The sequence below is a fragment of the Polypterus senegalus genome, chromosome 9 (assembly GCF_016835505.1).
Source record: "Polypterus senegalus isolate Bchr_013 chromosome 9, ASM1683550v1, whole genome shotgun sequence".
Classification (NCBI taxonomy): domain Eukaryota; kingdom Metazoa; phylum Chordata; class Cladistia; order Polypteriformes; family Polypteridae; genus Polypterus; species Polypterus senegalus.
This window is the reverse complement of record NC_053162.1, coordinates 26,030,310-26,052,340: the sequence shown is the minus strand read 5'-3', so window position 1 is coordinate 26,052,340 and position 22,031 is coordinate 26,030,310. Positions and strand designations below refer to the sequence as shown.

At 37.8% G+C, this 22,031-nt stretch overlaps 1 protein-coding gene across 2 annotated transcripts in view; it reads right to left on the bottom strand.

Annotated features, from left to right (window-relative positions):
* Window positions 1-19,784, bottom strand: part of LOC120535139 (cytochrome P450 2B1-like) — a 33,313-nt gene extending 13,529 nt beyond the window's left edge. For both annotated transcript variants that reach the window (XM_039762750.1, XM_039762749.1), the window contains exons 1-4: window positions 19,502-19,784; window positions 5,144-5,306; window positions 4,755-4,904; window positions 331-491 (exon numbers count right to left, since the gene is read on the bottom strand). In XM_039762750.1, the coding sequence (XP_039618684.1) occupies window positions 331-491; window positions 4,755-4,904; window positions 5,144-5,306; window positions 19,502-19,681 (654 nt within the window). In that variant the 5' untranslated portion in view covers window positions 19,682-19,784. The remainder of the gene's footprint in view (window positions 1-330; window positions 492-4,754; window positions 4,905-5,143; window positions 5,307-19,501) is intronic.
* Between the last annotated feature and the right edge of the window lie 2,247 nt (window positions 19,785-22,031).

The window sequence follows — 22,031 nt, the reverse complement described above, 5'->3', positions numbered from 1 at the left end:
CTTGTGAATAAGTAACTTTGTCTTTTTTCCATCAATCTGATCGCAAAACTCACAAAGTGACAAACATACAAAGATTATGACTGTGAACTAGCAGGGTCTAAGACACAAAGAGAACTTTGACAAAAAGCAATTATGAGTAGATTGAGCGTACAAGGCTGTATTCAGTAATGGATTTCACATCTGTTGGCTGGAAAAGAGGTGTGGTTATGAACAATCAGAAGTTTAACAAAAAAAACAAATGACCGTTCAATAGACTAGAACTGTCTTTGCCATAGCAAGTGAATTAAGAAGAGTCATAATTCTGGGTGAGAATAAAAATCAAAGACCTACCTGAACCCAAAAACTTTCCACAAGGCGCAGGTTTTCATTGAGTAGATCAAGTAATTTGTGAAAATCTTCATCATTGTATTCGTAGCGTTTCCCAAACATAATTGAGCAAATGATGTTTGACACAGACCGCTTTAAGAAAAATCCAGGATTGAAGGGCATCTCTGATGAAAACAAAGTAATAAAAAACATTTAGCAGGCTAAAACTTGAATGAAAAATAAATCATTTTCCTGAATGTACTTAAAGGAGCAACAAAATACTGTACCTTGGTTTATCAGTTTTATAATACTGACAAAAATAATTAAGTATGGAAAAAATATAGTACTGTATATGGAAGTTAAAGTCTGTATCATCGTATGATGATTTGCTAGGATCCCAGTTTATCAAGTTCATCAGGCTAATCACCTGTTCTACTACAACAACACTTTACACCTCAGCTCCTCTAATTAGTCATAGACTTTGTAAAATAGTTATATATATATTTAGCCTAATTATAAAACTGACATATTCAATAGTATCAAAACATTAAATTATTTTTAAGAACAAACCAAAATCAAAATCTATATTCACATCGTCAGGTTTATAGAATCAGTGATTTGAGGACATGGAAGCACCTTTGACTCTATGTCACATTGCTTAGTGTACTTACATGTCTCTGCCTCCATTTAAAAACAATTTCTACCTGTAGCCTAATTCTTGACAAATAGATATTTATATTTCTCTGTGTTTCTGATGCTAGTGAATCTGACATCTTTGGGTTCTCAGTTGTTCCTGGAACAACATCAAAGTTGTAGCTCCAGGACAGACAACCAGTCAGCTTAAACATCATAAAACAGGACACAGACATAAAATGGTGTGCACATGCACAGTGACGTGTAGTTTTATGTCCTTTAGATAGATAGATAGATAGATAGATAGATAGATAGATAGATAGATAGATAGATAGATAGATAGATAGATACTGTAGATACTTTATTAATCCCAAGGGGAAATTCACATAATCCAACAGCAGTATACTGATACATAAAAAAATGTATAAAATTTTATAAATGTTTATAAAAATCTGCTATTCTTAGTAATTTAAATGATCGTCTTTTTTTGCTTTTTTGTTGTTTATTTAGAAGTAATGAGTGCTTTTTAACTTATTCTGAAACATGGGGTTTTATGTTCCTTTCATTCAGTTTCTACTGTATAGTGTCAGAGGATGACTTTAAAGAAAACTGAAGGCAAATATCTGCTCTTTAATAGTTATGATGTTTTTTTTCTACAATAAACAGAAGCCACTCTTGTCTTTCAGTCTATGCATTTGTTTGTATGAAAATTAACTTATACTAAACCCCCACTGAACTCAAAAATGTACAGTATATAAAGCTTGCTTATAGCTAAAGTAATATGAAAATAAAGAATAAGCTGAAAACCAAATTGTAAAGGTAATTAAAAATATATAATTAAATAAAATAGTGCATTTTATAATGAATTAAATGAAGATTAATACTTAATGAAAAAGTGTGCATTTCATAGTGCAAGTTCTACACTTGCAAGATGAACTGACCTTAATAAATATTAATTTATTATGAAATTCTTGATTTTTTTTTAATTAAACTTGTTCTTTCTGGTTTTCTGGTTACTGTTTTCCTTCAACTTCCTGAAATTAGATCATTTCTGGATGCAGTGTTTTTGTCACAGGTTACAATCATTCAGATGTCACTGGATATTATTAGAATACATACAATGGTAAAAAAAAAAGATACATACAGTAAGTATTAAATCTTACTGCATTCTGCAATTCAGCTGAATATCCACCATAGGTTACAACTTTAAATGCTAACATTTAAGGAGGTGACCAGCATCTGGAGCCCCTAAAGAATTCAATGGTACACTGGATAAAATGGGTGCTCAGTGTAAAAATTACAAACACACATATCTGAGTCTTTATTTTGGGCCTTCCACTGTTCCCTGAAGAGCCTAAAAACATTTGTGCTAATTTTTTGGTGGCTCTAAATTGTCCTACTATGACAAAATATGGCTGTGTGCCTTAAAATGAACTGATATCCATCCAGGCTTTGTTACTTCCTCATGCATTTATGCTGCCAGTGCAGGTTCCTGCTCCTTGTGACCCTGATATGATTCATTGGTTTTACGAATGGATTGCTGAATAGATGGATGGATGGACAAACTCACTGTAGCAAAAGATGCCCCCTGCCTCCACCTCTGTGCCATGGGAGTTCAACAGCAAATAGGACAGAAATGAAGCAGGTCAAAATCTAAGGATCATGAGCCTTAGAGGTTTATTTTCTTTGAAATATTTGTAGGCTGAATTATTGATTATCTCTTTACTGTTGCCAAGTAGCGCAGTGGTAGCGCTGCTGCCTCACAGTTAGGAGACCCAGGTTCGCTTCCCAGGTCCACCCTGTGTGGAGTTTGCATGTTCTCCCTGTGTCTGCGTGGGTTTCCTTCCACAGTCCAAAGACATGCAGGTTAGTTGCATTGGCGATCCCAAAATTGTCCCTAGTGTGTGTGTGTGTGTGTGTGTCTTGAGGTGGGCTGGCACCCTTTCTGGGGTTTGTTCCTGCCTGTGTTGGTTGGGATTGGCTCCAGCAGACCTCCGTGACCCTGTGTTAGGATATAGCAGGTTGGATAATGGATGGATGAATGAATGTTGCCAGATGGCTTCAACTTAACATTGTCTAGTCAGACTTTACCATTTACTTAGTAACACGAGCTGTTAATACCTAATTATTGCTGTTTTATCCAATTACTTTTTGGATAGGATCTGACTCCCTGTAGCCCCTCAATGGATTAAGTGTGTGCAAATAAAATGGACATTTAATTGAGCCTAATTAAAAAAGAAAAACCTAATTAATAAAACAATATTTATTTCTATGTATATATTGCATTATGTTTTTCTATTCACCATTGCATTTGTCAATTTATTGCATGATATTTTACATGTTTTCTGATAACACACTGTAAATGGTATAGTCGGTGTGGAGTTTGCACCTTTTCCTCATTTCTGCATAGGTTCTCCTGCCACTTCGCAATGATAAGCTTAGTAGGGTATCTGGTGACGCAAAATTGGCTCTGAGTAAGTGGGCCAGGCTCAGCCCGTGCCTTTTTAGGAACAGGATTCATTAAGTGTGATTGATTAAGTTTGGTCAGGATTAGAAATGAGTACATTAGAGGTTCGGCTCAAGTTCGACGGTTGGGAGACAAAGTCAGAGAGGCGAGATTGTGTTGGTTTGGACATGTGCAGAGGAGAGATGCTGGGTATATTGGGAGAAGGATGCTAAGGATAGAGCTGCCAGGGAAGAGGAAAAGAGGAAGACCTAAGAGAAGGTTTATGGATGTGGTGAGAGAAGACATGCAGGTGATGGGTGTAACAGAGCAAGATGTAGAGGACAGGAAGATATGGAAAAAGATGATACACTGTGGCGACCATGATACACTGTGGCGACCCCTAACAGGAGCAGCCGAAAGAAGAAGAAGATTAATTAAGTGTGATAATGATTACTGACTACATGACCCTGAACTGGGTCAAGTGGGTTCAAAAATGTATAGAGTAACCAAGCTCTTGGCTTGTAAATAATAATATTGAATAAATCAAATTGAAATTTCTGACAATCAATAGGGGAGACTGCCTGCTTTCTTGACAAATTAAGGAGTTACCAGATTGTTGCTCATTTCCTTCTACAAATTATGCCATAAATAACCATTGGAATGGAAGCATGCAAGATGTGAGAAGAGTCTACTGTGCCACTTCACACAAAAAACATCACTCCTGAAATGCTTGCTCAAGAGTGTATCTGTTCATGTCTAGTTGAAGAGAAAAGAATATAATATGAATAAGCCTTGCTGCACAATGACTAAGAGCTGGATAAAGGCATAGAGAAAAAGATAAATTCTACAAGATCTTGTCGGAGAGCAATTCAATGGTTGGTAGTACAGCAGGCATACAAAACAGCAGACATAGCAAGCAAATGCTGAGAAAAAATGTAGAATGGTAGGTTTAATAGATTGACTATTGGACATCTTTTTAAATAATACAAATACAAGATACAGTTGTAGTATACTTTTGTATGAGACATACACCAACATTTTTGGCTGACAGATTTCAGGTAAGAGGCCTAAGCCTGAAAGTCTTGTCATGAAGAACAGAAGTATACTTTACTCTGGGAAAGCTAAAAGGCCAAGCAGGACTGAGAGTATATTACATACTTAAAAAGTGAAGAAATACCTTAAAATATAGCTTATATAGCTGATATGTTTGCAGCTTTAAGCAGCTTTTGACTCCCATAGGAAAATAACCTTGAGCTTGTGATAATGATTTAGTAACGTTCCTGTGTGACTTAAGAAAGCAACCTTAGAAGTTAGGAACATTTCAAAGGTGATCTAATAACACAATTTAATAACTTTGAACATGAAAAACCTTTTGTTTTCTTAATTTCTTCGACCAGGAAACTAATTTCCTCCTGGATGCGCTCTTCAATACTCCTCTTTCCCATTCCAAAATTCCTCAACGTCATGAGGGAAAAGCGTCGAAGCTCCTTCCATCTCTTTCCATTAGTGAAAGCAATTCCTGAGCAATCAGAAGATGACAGAATTCTTTTTAATAGGTGAACTTACAATAAACAGAAGATATGCCTCTGTAAATGGAAGTATGACACTAAGATGTTAATCATTGTTAGGACTGCGTCTAGATTTTTTGGTACCCTTAAAAGGATGTCTATTTTGGTTCCTTCATCCCTTTTTCTGTATTGATTGCAAAACTCCCAGCAGCTTCCTAGCTTACTTATGCCTGGGATCAGCCATGCTTACCATATCCCTTACTGGTCCTATCTGTAATTGCAAAGACAGGTCTTGCAGCAAAGTCCTCAGCTTGATCCACAAGGGCTTTCTTCACATTGTTGGATCCACATATTACCACCACCCGCCTAGGTCCTAAATGCAATGTGAATACCTGTCCATATTTGTCAGCAAGCTACAAGAGAAATAAATTGTAATTAATAACACTAATGCAAATAAACAGAAACTTTATATTTTTCTGCTTTGTATCCATCCTCCCATCCATTTTGTGCCCCATGTATCCAGTCTGCCAGTATCTATTCAAACAGAGTAAGGTGAAAAGCAGAAACCAACCATAAATGGCACACCTGGCTATACTGACACACACTCTCATACATTCATCTCCAAAATAAAACACCACTGGAGGTAATTCAGCCTTCACTAAATAAAAAGACAGAAGCAATGACTGATTGAACCTTTATGGAGTTCATTTTTACGACTAATTTTGAAAATCTTTGTAATTAATCACTGATCACTGTGAGTGACTGCACTGAAGAACACAGTTGCTCTTGATTACATTCTGCCACAACTATAAAATAGTCATATACCACGACATTAGGAAATGGTTACATTACTAAAAGTAAAATTACAATAAAACTATTGCATAAGGAACCAAAATAAAATAAAATATATAAACCCAGATCATGGTAACCTATGGAGTGAAGCTGGGGAAGCATGTCACTGTTATTTTAGATTTCTTATGAAATTCAACAAGCATGAAAATAACATTTGGCCTATCAAGCCCCCTCTGTTTGGTCCCCATGTAAAGTGAAGAGATCCAGATCTCTGTGCCTGTCACAGTGTGACATGATCACTTGGTTGCTCTTCATAGCTTTTGCTGCTCTTATGTCTTTCTTGTGGAGTCACACCCAGACCTGTCCACATAATTCCAAATTAGGACTCATGAATAATTATTTTCAAATTAAGTAGGTGATCTGCTGATTTATATTGAACAGTTGTATTTTATTGTTTTCTTATTTAATAATTAAATAACCTTTTTAATTGCTACTTGATGTTGCCCAGGGGATAACAATGTCTGATAATAGAAACTCTTTAACCATTACAGATTTTGCTGTCATTACTGTTCATCATAATAATCCTTAAAATTATTATTCCTTTCATTTACATGATGAACTTTGACCTTACTGTATTAATATGCAAGTATTTGCTCAGATTAAGCAACACATAAGGTACGATTTGTATTAGTTGTCATAATGCAAGAACCATATGTCATACATTTTTGTTTATTGCATAAGCAAAGTATTTAAAATTATGAAGGGAATTAGTACAGTGGATCCCAGCTGTTATTTGAAAACAAATTCTGCAACAAGAAAATCAGCATGTGGTTGAAATCTTGTTAGGGCAGATTTCACACAAATGTTAGAAAGTTTTTCTTCCTGCAAAGAACCAAAGACTATGGAATAAATTACCAAGTAGTGTGGTGGAGAGTAGATGAGTAGTGTGGTGGAGAGAAGGTGTTTAGGGACCTTCAGATCTCAACTTGATGTTATTTTGGACAATCTTGGCGAATTAGATAGACAAGCTTATTGAACTGAATGTTAGATCTATTGTACTGGCCTAAACCAGTTTGGGAGGAAATGTTTGCATATTGGATAGCCTTAGATTTAAAATCACTTCTGACAACCTAGCAGCACTATTTGGAGCAACACCAGATGGCTTAAAAGTGTGCAATGAAAAATCAGCTGTAAAAAATCTGAATTAGCATAACCTGCCCTAATTTAGGGGAGTTTATAAGCAATGCAACTGTAGCCGCCGATTTATAAATCGAAGTCAGGCACGGGTAAGACGCGTGTCAAAGAAATCTCACAGTCCAAAAGTTCGTTTTAAAATATTTAGTGAAAGTTAAAAGCAAATAATCCACACAAGAATAAAAAGAAAAATAATTACACACATAGAATAAAGGCAAAAAAAAAAAGGAAAAAAATGTATCTTCTTTAAATTTAGCTTTTCTTGAGAAGCTTTGGTTATTTCTGTAATTAAAGGTTCTTAATTTCTTCTTCTGTATGCCTTAAACATACGGTTCAACACTTACATTTTTTATTTTCCGAGTTACTTCACACTCAAAAGGCCCGTAGGCTGTTGGCACATAGACATGTGCCCAGGCACAAACGCGAGCACAAACAAGAACAGGGTTAAAAACCGTATGCCTCTGTGCCTTACACAAGGCAAGGCTAGACACAAACTGGAGAACATTGTTTACTCAAAACTGTTAGAAAATGACAGGAAAATACCAACTCAATTCTATTCACAGGGGTTATAGGAACCTCCCATATTTTATGCATTATCATCCAGTAAAATATTCATGAATTTTATAGAACTAGGAAAATGGCTCTTACAGCATCATATATTTGAAATATTATAATGTGTGCTTCAATTTAAATATTTATAAGTCTAAATATTCTCAATTGTAATAGAAATGTGTCATTTTTCACCCTCAGATTGAGGTCCGTACAGGGCTAGATCCCTAGTAAAAAATCAAAAACAAATTTGTAATCACTGACATTGAAATAATCTTAAATGATACCCCACTTGCTTATGTTTGAAATGTGTCATTTTTAACCTTCTGGGGGTTGTTCATAGAGTGCTAGGTCCACCAGTAAAGAATCAAACATCAAAAATATTTTCATTTTCATGCATTAAAACATTTGTAAAATCAGCAGTGTAGACATCAGCAACCTCCAAACACGGCTAATCCCAATTTTTTCAAATTATGTGAAAAGGAATAACTTTTTTCATGTCCCATTACAGGGTGAATCTCTGGGGTTGACTGATGTGGTATGCACAACTTCAGTTTTTTGCTGAAAATAAATATGGTTTAATTTTTATCATAAGGGTGTAATTTCCTGCACAATATAGTGTCCAAAAATGGCCTAAAATTAGGACTTTTTGGTGTAGAGGGACCTAGAGGGGTCTGGAGTCAGGAGTTGCTGGACAAAAACAACTGAGGTGATTTCATAGGGTTCATAAGTAATTCTTAAGAACATGGTATCGTATAATGCACTATCTGCATAAAGACTTATTTTAGTAAATTTGGAGAATTCTAATCCACTCTTTATAACTCAGTGGGAAAAATGATGTTGTACAGTATATTATCTTAAATTGGAAAAGATCTAATCTCTCTATTATAATAAAAAAATCCTGGAATGAGACAAGACTTTTTAGCCTGGGACGAGATGTGACTTTTTCAGAGAGACACTTTCTTTTTTTTATTTTAATTTTATTGATTTTATTGAAATCACACAACATTCCATGCAAATATATCAATTTTACAAAAATAGGATTGAAAACAAATCAACCCCCACCCCTGAGATAGAGATCATGGGCAGCAGAATAAAAGTTAAGGCTAGTAAAAATAAGTAAATAGATGAATTAATAAATGAATAAAGATAAATGGCAAAGAAAAAGAAATGGGGAGAGAATCTGCTTCTTCAGTGCTTTAAAAGCTTATTCTAAAATGTTATTGATTAGACCCTGCCAGGTTTTAAAAAAGTTCTGCACAGATCCTCTAAGTGAGAATTTGATTTTTTCCAATTTCAAATAGTAAAAAACATTAGTTACGCACTGAAGGGGAGAGTTAGAATTTTTGCAGTATAAAAAGATAAGTCTATGTCCCAAAAGTGTAGTAAAGGCAATAACAGTTTGTCCTTCTCCACTTTAAGCCCATCTGGGAGTCCACCAAACACAGCTGCCAAGGCTGTCTGATAGGCATTTAAAGATTTTGGTCCAGAATGTTAATTTGGTGCAGGCCCAAAACATGAAATTCTTTTAGTGCTGTTAAGACTGCAAGAACAGTATTTTGTGGGTCTGATATATACATATCATCTGCATATAGAGAAATTTTCTGTTCAAGTCCTCCTCTGATAATCCCTTTTCTCTCATAAGCACTTCGACAGTGAACTGCTAGTGGCTCAATGGCGACTGCAAAAAGTAGTGGTGACAAGGGGCATCCTTGTCTGGTACCATGTTCTAGTTTAAAGTAGTCTGTCTGTTGTTAATACAAACTGAAGCTTCTGGATTGGTATACAGTAGTTTGATCCATGCACAAATATTCGGGCCAAACCCAAATTTCTCCAGTGTAGTGAAAAGGTAGTTCCATTCAATCATATCAAATGCTTTTTCTGCATCCAACGATAATAATATCTCTGGAATGTTTGACTTTGCTGGTGAATATATTACATTAAACAGGTGTCGAAGATTGGCTGCTAAGTGTCGGCCTTTAATAAATCCAGATTGATTTTGTGATATTACAGAAGGCAGCACTTTCTCCATCTTTCTAGCTAGGACTTTGGAAAGTATCTTAACATCATTATTCAGAAGTGAAATTGGTCTGTATGACCATGCACATTGTAATACGTCCCTATTTTGTTTAGAAAAGACGGTGATTAATACTGGGCGAAAAGTTTGAGGTACAATTTTATTGTCTCTAGCTGCTGTAAATGTTGCTAATAAAAAGGGAGCTAGCTGAGTGGAGAACTTCTTATAAAATTCGGCAGGGTAGCCATCGGCGCCTGCTGCTTCCCACTCTGAAGTGACTTTATAGCATCTAGTAATTCTGATAGTGCCAACAGTTTATCCAATTCCTCTGCACTAAGAGTATGGTCAATGATTTTGTCTCTGTTTGTGTTGCTGATTGCTGGGATTGATTGCATTGCGAACTTCTTGCTTGTGGATTTGTTGAGCTAAGTGCTTATTAGCTTTCTCTCCATATTCATAGTAATGATGTTTTGATTTGAAAATGAGTTGTTCAGTTTCTTTAGTTGTCAAGAGGTTGAGTTCTGAATTCAGTCTTCCTTTTCCTATGAAGAACCTCACTTGGACACCTGGCATTTTCTTGATCTATTCTAGTAATTAGCTCTGATACCTTCTTAGTTTCCAATTTATTTCTGTGGGAAAGATATAAGATAATCTGTCCTCTTAAGAATGCCTTCAGGGTTTCCCAGAGTATTCCTGCAGAGACCTCTGAGGATGTATTTGTCTCTAGAAAAAAAAACTGATTTGTTTTGATATAAATTCTATATAGTTCTCTTCTGCTAATAAAAGTGGATTAAGATGCCATATGTGAGATGGGTATGTGGGGCATAATAAATTTAGCTCCAAGATCAGAGGGGCTTGGACAGAAATAAAAATAGTGTCGTACTTGCAGGATTTAATCGTAGGCAAGAAATTGTTATCTACAAAGAAATAATCAATTATTGAGTAGCAATGATGCAATGGTGAGTAGGAGGAATATCTCCAGGGGTCTGATAAGTTGTGGTCAGTTAAAAACTGTGTAATTGTCTGTACAGTGTTAGATGTCATCACCCCTGTCGCAGGAGATCTTTCCAGGTATGGATTTAAAACACAATTAATGTCCCCAGCCATTCTAATTTTATGAGTGTTCACATTGGGAATGGATGCAGATATATTTTAGATTAAGTCCCTATCATCCACATTAGGTGCATAAACATTTATCAAAATCACTATACAATTAAATAAATTACCCATGACAATCATGTATCTCCCATCAGGATCAGATACAACATCTGAGACTGTTCTATGGATAAGAATTCACAAACCTCTAGTTTTTTTTTGTAAAACTGGAATGGAACATTTGGCCAGTCCAGTCTTTTTGTATCAGACAGCCAGTGATATCTTCTTTGCCATGACAGGGTGCGACTCATGATTGTATTTCAGGAAAGTGTCAGGATCAGCTTTCTTAACTCTTTATCTGCTTCATCCATAGTGGTAAAGATGTAATGTTTGCCTTAAAGTATCCACTTTCAGTTTGGCAGGATACAAGAGGCTGATCTAATTTTGGCTTTCGGTAAGCGCTGTTTAATATTATAAAAAGAGGCACATTTAGCAGCTGTTGAGGTTGAAAAATCAGGGAAAATATGAATGAGGTTATTTTCAAATATAATCTCTTGTTTCTGTCTGAGAAGTGACATTACATTTAATTTAGATTGTAAGAGATAATGAAAGTACTAAAATTCGAAAGTCTCAAAAAATTGATAGTAAAGATCGAATTAGCGCAAACAAATGGAAATTATTACTTGGTGAAATAATGGAACAGTGAGAAGAGATTGAATATATTGTTCGGATTTAAACTTTAAGTCGGAGACTTGTAGATCGTCTAATTCGGGTATCCATCAGGGAAAAGTAGTGTTTCTTCCCAATGAGAATTAAATGATTTGTTGTTTGGTGAAAGTGAAATCCACATACGCAAGCGGCAGAGACATGAAGTGGCTGGCGCATAGTGTAGGCCCAGGGGGATTGGCGAGCGAAGCAAGCAGGGGGGCAAAGAACTCTAGTTGTTTACAAAATAAATCTTACTCTTTCCAACATAGATGCATTTTGTTAGAATTTTTGCTATACTTCCATCCATATTCTAACCCGCTGAATCCGAATACAGGGTCACGGGGGTCTGCTGAGCCAATCCCAGCCAACACAGGGCACAAGGCAGGAACCAATCCAGGGCAGGGTGCCAACCCACCGCACAGGACACATACAAACACACCCACACACCAAGCACACACTAGGGCCAATTTAGAATCGCCAATCCACCTAACCTGCATGTCTTTGGATTGTGGGAGGAAACCGGAGCGCCCAGAGGAAACCCATGCAGACACGGGGAGAACATGCAAACTCCACGAGGGAGGACCCGGAAGCGAACCCGGGTCTCCTAACTGCAAGGCAGCAGCACTACCACTGCGCCACCGTGCCGCCCCTTTGCTATACTTTTTTGTCTAAATTAATAAAATGAAAAAAGAAAGGTTGTATTCTACTAATACTTTTGTGAGGGTGGTTAAGTGATCCTTGTGATAGACTACCATACCATCCAGAGTTGACTCGAGCCTTTTGCCAAGGGATACCATCTTGATATTTGACATTTGACATTGTAAACTGGATTAACTGGGTTTAAGAGTTTTAAAGAATACTTCCATCCATCTGTTTCTTCATCCTAAATCACTCAACAAGCTCACATAACTGTTCCTAAATCTCTTAACAAGCTCAGGGCAGTATACAAACAGCACCGTATATCATTAAAAATTGGGCATTTGTAAATAGAAATGATATAAGTGATATTGTTCTGGTAATTACATAGTACTTACTGTGCAAGCACACCTTAAGGATGAGACACAATGTAAAGTTGCCTAAATTATTAATACATTACTGTATAATTTATTATTGACAACACATTAACAATAACTGCACTCTTAAAAATATTTTTTCTGAAATGGCTCTTTATAGGATGTGCAGTTCTTCATAGAGCCATTACTTGGCAAAGAACCATTTCATTCTGTTAAGGGTTATTGGAATATGAAATTATTTTTTGGCCTTTGAACAGGTTCCCAATATGTGAACAAAACCGATATTTTAATGCATAGTAGACTACCAAGCAGGATACTAATAGATCAAGGAAACCAGAACTTAATGTTATTGTATGTAGCAAGAGACCTTTTAAAATCGGGAACTCATTAGTATTTTATAAATCTGTTATGATTTGTTCATGGTTATTTATGGAACCTGTTTTAGAACCAAATAAATCAACTGTCTTTTTGGAACCTTCATCCGAATGGTTCTTTCAAAAAAAAAAAAAAAAGGTTCTCCTATGGCAGTGATTCTTAAACTTTCATATTTCGTGCCCCCTTTTCTACCTGGAATAATTCTGCACCCCCTGCATAATATAATATAGATGAGAATAACCCATGATACAACTGGTAAAGGTATGGTACTCATGCGGTGTCCTATCATTTTTACTTCGATAAGATTTGCATGTGTTTGGCTAACTTCGATGAAATATTTGCAATTTATTTTTTTAAAGTGCTTTAATAACTGTTAAAATGCCTTGTGTGGTTTTTGGTAGTAATTCTAATCCAAAAAACAAAGAATACATTATTTACTCTTATTTAATATTTTTTTATGTAAAGAAATGATTGAATATGTTTTAATTTTAAAGAATCTCATAAACGAGGACACTGATGAAGTCAATCTGCGCGAGACGAGCGTATTTTCGTCCGACAAATATTATACCGCTGTTAGTTGTATCATGAAAATAACCCAATATGCAGTAAATTATTTAACTCAATTTGGCAATATTGGCTATGCTGCCAATGTGGTGCAGTCACGCCGCATTATCACCTGATCTACTGTTACCCGAATGTTCGCGACAGATACCGATACGTCTCGAACTTTCTGGATTGAAAATACGTGACTATAAAAGCAGCAGCAGCGGCGCCGCTTGTCATAGAAACAAACTTCAAATAGAAAAGGAGCTCAGAGTATCTATCTTGAATATCAAACCAAACCTGGACCTGTGTACTTTAAAGCAGGCACATATTAGTCATTAGAGCTATGCTTTAGAAATGTTTTATTTTAATTTTAGTTATAATCCATTCATTGTGATTATATGCTTGCAAATTTAAATTTGAAATAAAAATGTAAAAAATTAATTTGATGTCTTGTTCATTTATTCAATGCCCCCCTTGTACAGCTTCAGCACCCCCCAGTTTGAGAACCGCTGTCCTATGGCATTGTTCTGATGAACCACTTTGGCACCTTTACTTTTAAGAGTATATGTTAGTCTTGACACACCTCACCCAAGAAGAAAGTGGTGTGAGGCTTTGCTGTATCACCAAATTCTTCTGCACCAGGTGGATATTTGCCATTTGAAAAAGTAATTAAAGCACAAAGCTGGAAACACAACAGGTTGGCAAAAACATCCCCCCATTTAAGCTAAGCTTTCAGTGTACTATTCAGCACAGTGTAGCCACCTAAAACACCACTATAGGCTGCACACACTTCATAACTTTTATTTTTGTCATTTGAATTAATGAAAAAAATTATACAATTACATTTATTTGGTGGAATAAAAGTTTCTCCTGCATAACCAAACCAATGAAATTGTAGCAGCTGATGACGTGAAAGGCCTGGAGTGGGAAATGAGCAAATCATTAACCAGAAATTCTAGTTCATCTTCAAAGTGACCACCCGTCCCTCCCCTCACAGACTAGACAGAGTAGCCTAATACTAAGAACAGACACTGAATATAACATCATACATCAAAATCAGACACTATCTTATATATAAACGTCTACGTGTGGAAGTGTGTGTGTGTGCCCAGCCCGGAAGTGAGAGGTGGAGTCGGGGTAAGCGCTCCACCTCCAAGGATACATAAGTGAGGCTAGCACGTTGGCAAAACGAAACCTCAGAAGAAAGACAAAGTTGCTTAGCTGGTAACATCAGCAAACTAGTATCCCTTTTACTTTTCCTCCTGCCGCTAATGCACAAGTGATGTAAGCATGTTGGTAAAAACAAAACCTCAGAAGAAAGACAAAGTTGCTTAGTCACTAACATCAGCAAACTGGTATCCCTTTAACTTTTCCTCCTGCCGCTAATGCACAAGCGAGGTGAGCACATTGGCAAATCAAATCCTCCTAGGAGAGCGATGCCCAGAGTAGTTCCTTTCAATTACCTGACATCTCTACATTTCAATTTATTTCTTGACAATGTGAATAGTTTCTAGAACCCAGGGCATTTTACAGCACAGGCTTACACGGCTAGCATAGAACAAGCACCCACACACTTGCCACTTCATGTGGCTGTTGAGTAACCTACAGATACAAACTGTAGAATCTTGTAGTACAAGTGCTACTTGTCCTGTACATGTTGCCAGAATATAAGACAGAGACAGAAATGTATTTATGTTATAGGCCAAACCCAATTTTAGGACAAACTAGCTTAAACTAGTCCAAATCCCAAAGGTTGCATGTTCGAATCCCCATTACTGCCAAAAGAGATCCTAATCTGCTGGGCCCTTGAGCAAGGCCCTTAACCTTCAATTGCTCCAGGAGTGCTGTACAATGGCTGACCCTGTGCTCTGACCCCAAGGGGTATGCAAAAACTAACAAATTCCTAATATGAGAAATTGTATAAGGCGAAATAAAGAACAAAAAAAACAAACAAAAAAAAAAGTTTATCTGAAGCGTGATAGGATGAATTGGTTTGGCTTAGGAAAATGCAATTGCAGGCCAAACAAGTTTAGACTAGGACAAATCAGTTTGTCCTGGAAGCTCTACATTAATTTCAGGATAATCTTGTTCAGAGCAGGTTCATCCTAACTGCTTCGGCAAACGGATTTGGCGTAGTCTAAACTAGTTCCTCTTAAAATTGGGCTTGGCCTGTAACATATATATAGTCGATTCCTGTTAATCGGACCACATCGGGACACGATCATTTTGGTCCTAATAAACCGGCTGGTCCGATTACACGAACATACCCTATACATGTGCAACCAAGATGGGACGTGCTATAAGTAACATATTAAAATGTCATTATGACTTTTATTGTGCTGCACACGCGTATGGCAAACGTACAAACAAGAACTATGTACATGTACGTGTACGGTTGCTTACAACTTTGTTTATTGAAAAAGAAATCTACAAATTCTTCGAAACGATCTACACAACAATCATCATGCGAAGCACAATAGAAAAGGTTACATTACCAAATTCCAGTCATAGAACTTTTCTAGTGTGATCTGACGCATTCTGTTGACGCACTGCACTTGTTTACGCTCGACTTCATGTTGCCGGCTACTGGGTGGTCCGTTTTAGGAAAGAAAGGGCAAGCGTGTTCAACCCCACTGGTTTGCACATGGTACAAATTTTCCGACTTCCTGACCTTTGATAAAAGCATAAATTCTCCTGGGGAGACTGCGGGCGACTTGTGACTTCTTTTTCTTATTCTCTGTCACGTTCTTTGGTCTGATTAAACGGAATTTTGGTCCAAATAAGCAAACAATATTAGGCTTATGTAATATGATCTGTTTCGGTTCTTTAGGATTCGGTCCAAATAAGCGGCTGGTCCGATTAACCGGTGGTCCGATTAACAAGAATCGACTGTATATGTATATACAGGGTGGCCAATATTATGTATGTGATGTTTCATAGGCTGTAGCATTTAAACTACTGCGCAAAGAGCATCGAAAATGGCATCACTGTGTAGTCTGAGAATGGGAGTAACGATATGCTGGACTGGGAAACTCCTGCTGTGTTCGAATACAGAATGGCAGTGAGTCAATTGTCACTAGTGCAGCTATCACAGAAGAATTTCAGAGGATACCAATACAGATGTGCCAAGATACCTGTGCCAACATTGCTCTTCGTCTTCGGGCTGGTATCGAACTGTATGACGCATTGGTGGACCACACCATGGAGAACAGGGGATGAAAAAACATTTAAAGTTCTTAATGTTCATGTTCCATTATGTTACTTGATAATAACATTGGTAGTTTCCTGACAATAACACCTCTTCAATCATTTACATAAATATGGGCCATCCTGTACAGTATATATATATATATTGTCACGCACGAGCGCATGGGGACCAGCTTAAGGACCCGAGACGCACCGAGCGCGTACGACAAAGGCAGCGTACTAACCTTTCTCTTCTTATTTTCTCAGCAAGAACGTGGAGCTGCCACCATAATACCACCCGGACGATCCAAAAAGCCACAACACTTCCGGGTTCCTTTCTTCACTCTGTTCCCGTGTGATGACATCAGCCACTCATCCAGCACTACGATTTTCTCAGCATCCCACTGTTTAATTTCCGGTCCGACCCCATAAATTGTCCATCCTCCCATTCTTCTATGTCTTTTGAGTTTTGTAAAAACAATTGACCTATTTTCGTAACAGTATACAGGTCTAAAAACCCCAAACCTTCATGCTGTGTCTGTCTATCTTTACTATATATATAGTACATACAGTATATATCTTGAAAAAAAGACAGCTGGAACCATCATCACCACCCTTTATAGTAATTTGAGATTTTGAGCTGAACAGTTGCTGTACTAGGACATTGGTCAGCCTGTAAGCATGAGCTCCACTGTGCACCTTCAGATGATGGTGAGGAAAAAATGGAGGCATCCGGGCCTTCCTAAGATATCTGACAAAGTAAAGGCACGATGAGCCTTCTGGATGATAGATAGCGGAGATGTTATCAGTGATGGTGACTCCCACAAATTTAAATCTGCTTATGTTCGCCACAGCATCCCCAGCAATGTACATTATAGTGTGATCTGCCTCCACCTTTCTGTAGTCTATATCTACCTGCTGTTTGGTTTTGCAGACCAACACAGACTAGCACCCCTGAGTCAGAAGGCAAACTTCATCTCATCTCTGTAAGCTGTATCATCTTTGTTGGTGATCAGGCCAACAACAGTGTTGTTCTTCTGCACCAGGTGGATATGTGTTTGGCCATACAGTCAGTGAAGTAAAATGAGTACAACAGGGGTTTTAGCACACAACTCAGTGGGTTGCCTGTGTTGAGGCTCAGTACACAGCAAGTGATGCTGCCAACCAGAACATCCTGGAGTCTACCAGTTAAAAGGCACAAAACCCAATTGCAGATGGTGAATGAAATCCCAGGAGCTTGGTGGTCAGATTTGATGGTATATCAATGTAAAATGCTGAGCAATAATCTATATAACATAAGGTGTGGCATCCTTTATGGAGCAGCTAGAACATAAAAGGGAACTTTTTGCATGCTTTATTTTTTCCTTTATTATTATTATTATTTTTACCATTAATCACTCCCTGCTTATATCTTACCTTGGGAAACTTTGAATTAGCAGTTTTGCTTTAGACTGGTTCAAGTCTCCCCTCTCAGACAGATCCTGGCCTAACTCTTCACCTTCTCTACAGAAACTTTCTACAGTATCATTGGCTATTTTCAAAATAAACCTTTAAGTGTGCTTTTGGTAGTTTTCAATGGTTAACTTTTATCTATGGGTCTTAATGCTCTATTACTATTTATATATTAACTGTTTTACTGGAAGAGAGGCACAGTGGGATGGTTGCTGCCTAGCAGGGAGTACACCAGAGTTCACATCCCGCGTCTTCCTTGTGCATACCTTGCATGTACTCCCCATGTCTGTGTGGGCTTCCTCTGTGTGCTCTGGTTTCCCCCCACAGTCCAGACACATGTGGGAGATTAGCCCTAGTGTGGGTGTGTGTGTAAGTGTGTTAACCCTACAGTGGACTGGCATTCTGTCTACGGTTTGTCCCTGCTTTGCACGATGTGCTAGACAGGATTGGCTCCACCAGACCCCATGACCCTGTTCAGGCCTAAGCAGGTTAGAAAATAACTGACTCTTTTAGTAGGTTTATACATTAAGTATACAATATTTATTACATTTCTTTTGCGTTTACTTTGTGAATATAATGTGAGTAAAAAGGAAATGCCAATTCGGCTTGGACAGGACTTTGAAGCTGTGAAACTGACATGCCAAACGCTGCCACTGCGTATATCAAGTTTATATTCCCACCCTGCAAAGTTAATTCTTATGAATGGCAGAAGGCTTTGCGTCTCACAAACATGTTGTTTTAAATGTACTTAAATATTTATCCTCCTCTCATTTTCACGATGACACATGCACAACGTGAAACAGGAGGACCGGTGAATGCGGAAAAGTGCGAGAAAAAAAAAAGCCGCGGAGCACGTAAAGGCAGAATGATACACAGGGCCATTAAAGCAGACGATCGTTGCGTGACCGTTGGCACTGTGTGCCCAGTGTTTACCTGGCATCCGATCTGGAGCGAATACGTTTAGCAACTGCTGCTGCCGAATAACACCCTGGTGTGCATTGGCCATGTTTGAGGTTTGACAGTTAATAATTAACCGCGTTAGCTCACGCGGAACAAAGGTTACAAAGTTTCAAACTATCTGTAATGCGTTTTTATTCAAAGAAGGTGTGATGTGTTAATTTATCTTTCTTTTCACATTACATCTTGTCAGTTTTAACAGATGGCTGTCCGGTGTAGCCGTTGAGGCAGTTGACAGGTCACTGGACTGCAGGTTCAAATGTCGCCACTGAAGCAAATCAGAGACTCTTTACGTGTGCAATCCATGAGTGAACTGATTAGCTTTGTAAATTGCGCTGTACAAGAAAAGCACTTCGGTTCTGCTTTGCAATGAAACGAGGCACAAATTAATAAATACTGGCGTAAGACTTGCGGAACGGGAACGCCAGTTAAAGTTGTCACCTCCCGGTTGCCTCTGGGGCTTTTGGAAGCCTTTCCCGTGTTCCTGTGCTTTCCTGTTGCGTCACACACATTTTTTAAACACACTGATAACCTGATCGGCGACTCAAAACTATCAAAAGTGCTGGATTGCGAGCCCGTCGATGTAATGATGGTTCCGAACAGCAAGAACGGAAAATACTGCTAAATCTATAGTGTGTGCTAGCAAAAGAACTGACGCGTAGGTTAAATTTAGCATATCTTTGAATTACAGATTTTAGCAAGTTACATTTTATTATACACTAACCTTTCGAAAAGCATTCACCAATATTTCTCCTTTTAAGTGCAATAAATTACCCAGCAGTGGCAAAGGTCGAGGTCCTGGAGGAAGAAATTGTTTTGGTCCAGATGTATTCTTTCGAACAATTAAAAATAAAACTGTACTGAAAAATATTAAGGAAACACTAATGCAGAACCCTAAATCCATAATGATTCTACGTACGTGGTTTAATAGCACTTCCTCTAAAGTTTACCCTGGGAAGGGCCAGGAAGTTTACAATATCTGAAGAAGCTCGTTGTTGGCACGTAAAGTTCAGAGTGAAAGAAAAGAGGCTGGTCCGGCTCCCTGCTCCGAATTCAAAGACGCCGGTCTTGCAGTGCCACCTACTGGATTGGCATTTTTATTATTGAAATCGCAGTATGCTGTAGTTAAGGAACCGCGAAACCAAGTACAGAATAATGCAGCTATATTAAACAGATGGAGGTATAGACGTATTTAAGGACATTTTTTAATCGGTATATATATGTATAACAGTCAGGCAAGAGAAAAACTTCATTTTTTTTACATTCGTTAATTTACAAAAGAAAAACAAGAATACGTAAAATTTGATTTTTAATTACTTTTGAAACATTACTTCTGTCGCGAGGTTTCTGATGTCGTCAAGTATAACATCAAAAGGGTCATCGCCGTTGGCGGTTCTACGCATGTACTGAATGCAGAAGCGCTATCTGGGTTGAGTGGCGAGGTTATAACACACAAGTACCTTTGAATCCAACATAGGTCAGTCCTCCTACACCACCTCAAAAATTCGGGCATCCACTTTGTGAACTCTCTCTTTCCATTACGGCATCACGAGTAGTATGAGTGTTCTCTGGGTACTCTGGACGGCAGGCAGAAATTAACACCGAATGGGCTACCAGATCTCAACAAGTAGCCTATTATAACTTAAGTACTTGAAAATTTCTACACATTAGATATTATATGAAAAATAAAATGTATTAAACAATGCTAAATTAGCCTGTTTGATTTTAGTAGCTGCCGGTAAGTAAGGCAGAGCAAACGCGAGCTGAAAAAATCTCTCCATCCAAAAGTTGGTTTCAAAAAATTTAGTGAAAATTCAAATCAAACAGTCCACACAAGAATAAGAAAAACGGATTGTTACACACGTAGAATAAAAGGCAAAAAAGGGAAAAATGGCTTTTCTAAACTTAGCCTTTCTTGTCAAACTTCAGATGTTTAAAGATGCTTTACTTTGCCTCTAGAGCACGTTGCGTTACATACTATGGGGCACATTAAGGCACCGTTTAAAACCGTCTCCCCTTCATGCCTTACACACGGCAAGTCAGGTCACTAACTGAGACTATTCTACAATCAGAGAGACAAGAAATATTTAGAATATACCAATTCAATTCAGCTTGTGGGGGTTATAAGAACCTTCCATTGACTATGCACTCTCATATAGGCATTTAATGTCAAAGTGATCCAAATTAATTGCAAATGTATGCGGGAAATTCAAGAAGTGTATTACCTTTAATAGAAAAAAAAAAGAAATAGCCTTTAGATTTTTTCCTCAGAACTATTATTCATTCTTTGCTTCTCCAAATAATGTAATTGCCATCATTCTCAATGCACTTTCGCAATTTGGACATCCATTTTTCAAAACACCCCCAAAAATCACCTTTTTTTCTGCATTGCCAGCTCTTCATCCGCTGTTCTCGATCCTCATTGCATTTGATTTTAAGGAAGGGCCAGAAGTTAGAAGTCGTGATCAGGCAAGTAGGGAATAGGGCATGCCAGAGACACCAATGAAGAAGACGGTCTTGATGGCTTCATCCACAGGAGCATTGTATTGGTGAAGAAACCAGTCCTTCAACTTGCACTTGGGGTGACGTCTCTTGAGATTTGGAATAATCTTCAGCCAAATATTTCTTTGTGTGGACATCTGAAACCAGGCAAACCACTTTTAGATAGTTCTCTGATTTGTGGTAAGGTCCAAATCTTTTAAGTTAATCTTAATAGTAAATTTACCGTACTTTTCACTAAATTGGAATAGAAAGTTGTGACACAGATAATGGAAGATTAATCTCCATAAGCTAACAATGGAATGTTCTTAATATTCAGCTATATCCCTGTCCAACAATAGAATCATCTCAGATTGAAATTACACAGCCATGAAGAAACATAAACTGTTAGATAGAATGGCACTAATGGTATATAGTTTTCTGAGTGTATGTACATATGTCAAAAATAGATCTTAGTGTAGGGTGGCATGGTGGCACAGTGGTAGCGCTTCTGCTTCGCAGTTAGGAGACCCGGGTTCGATTCCTGGAATCTCCCTGCGTGGAGTTTGCATGTTCTCCCCGTGTCTGCGTGGATTTCCTCCCACAGTCAAAAGACATGCAGGTTAGGTGCATTGGTGATCCTAAATTGTCCCTAGTGTGTGTGTGCGCATGCCCTGCCCGGGGTTTGTTTCCTGACTTGCACCCTGGGATTGGCTCCAGTAGACCCCCGTGACCCTGCAGTTAGGATGTAGCAGGTTGGATAATGGATGGCTGGA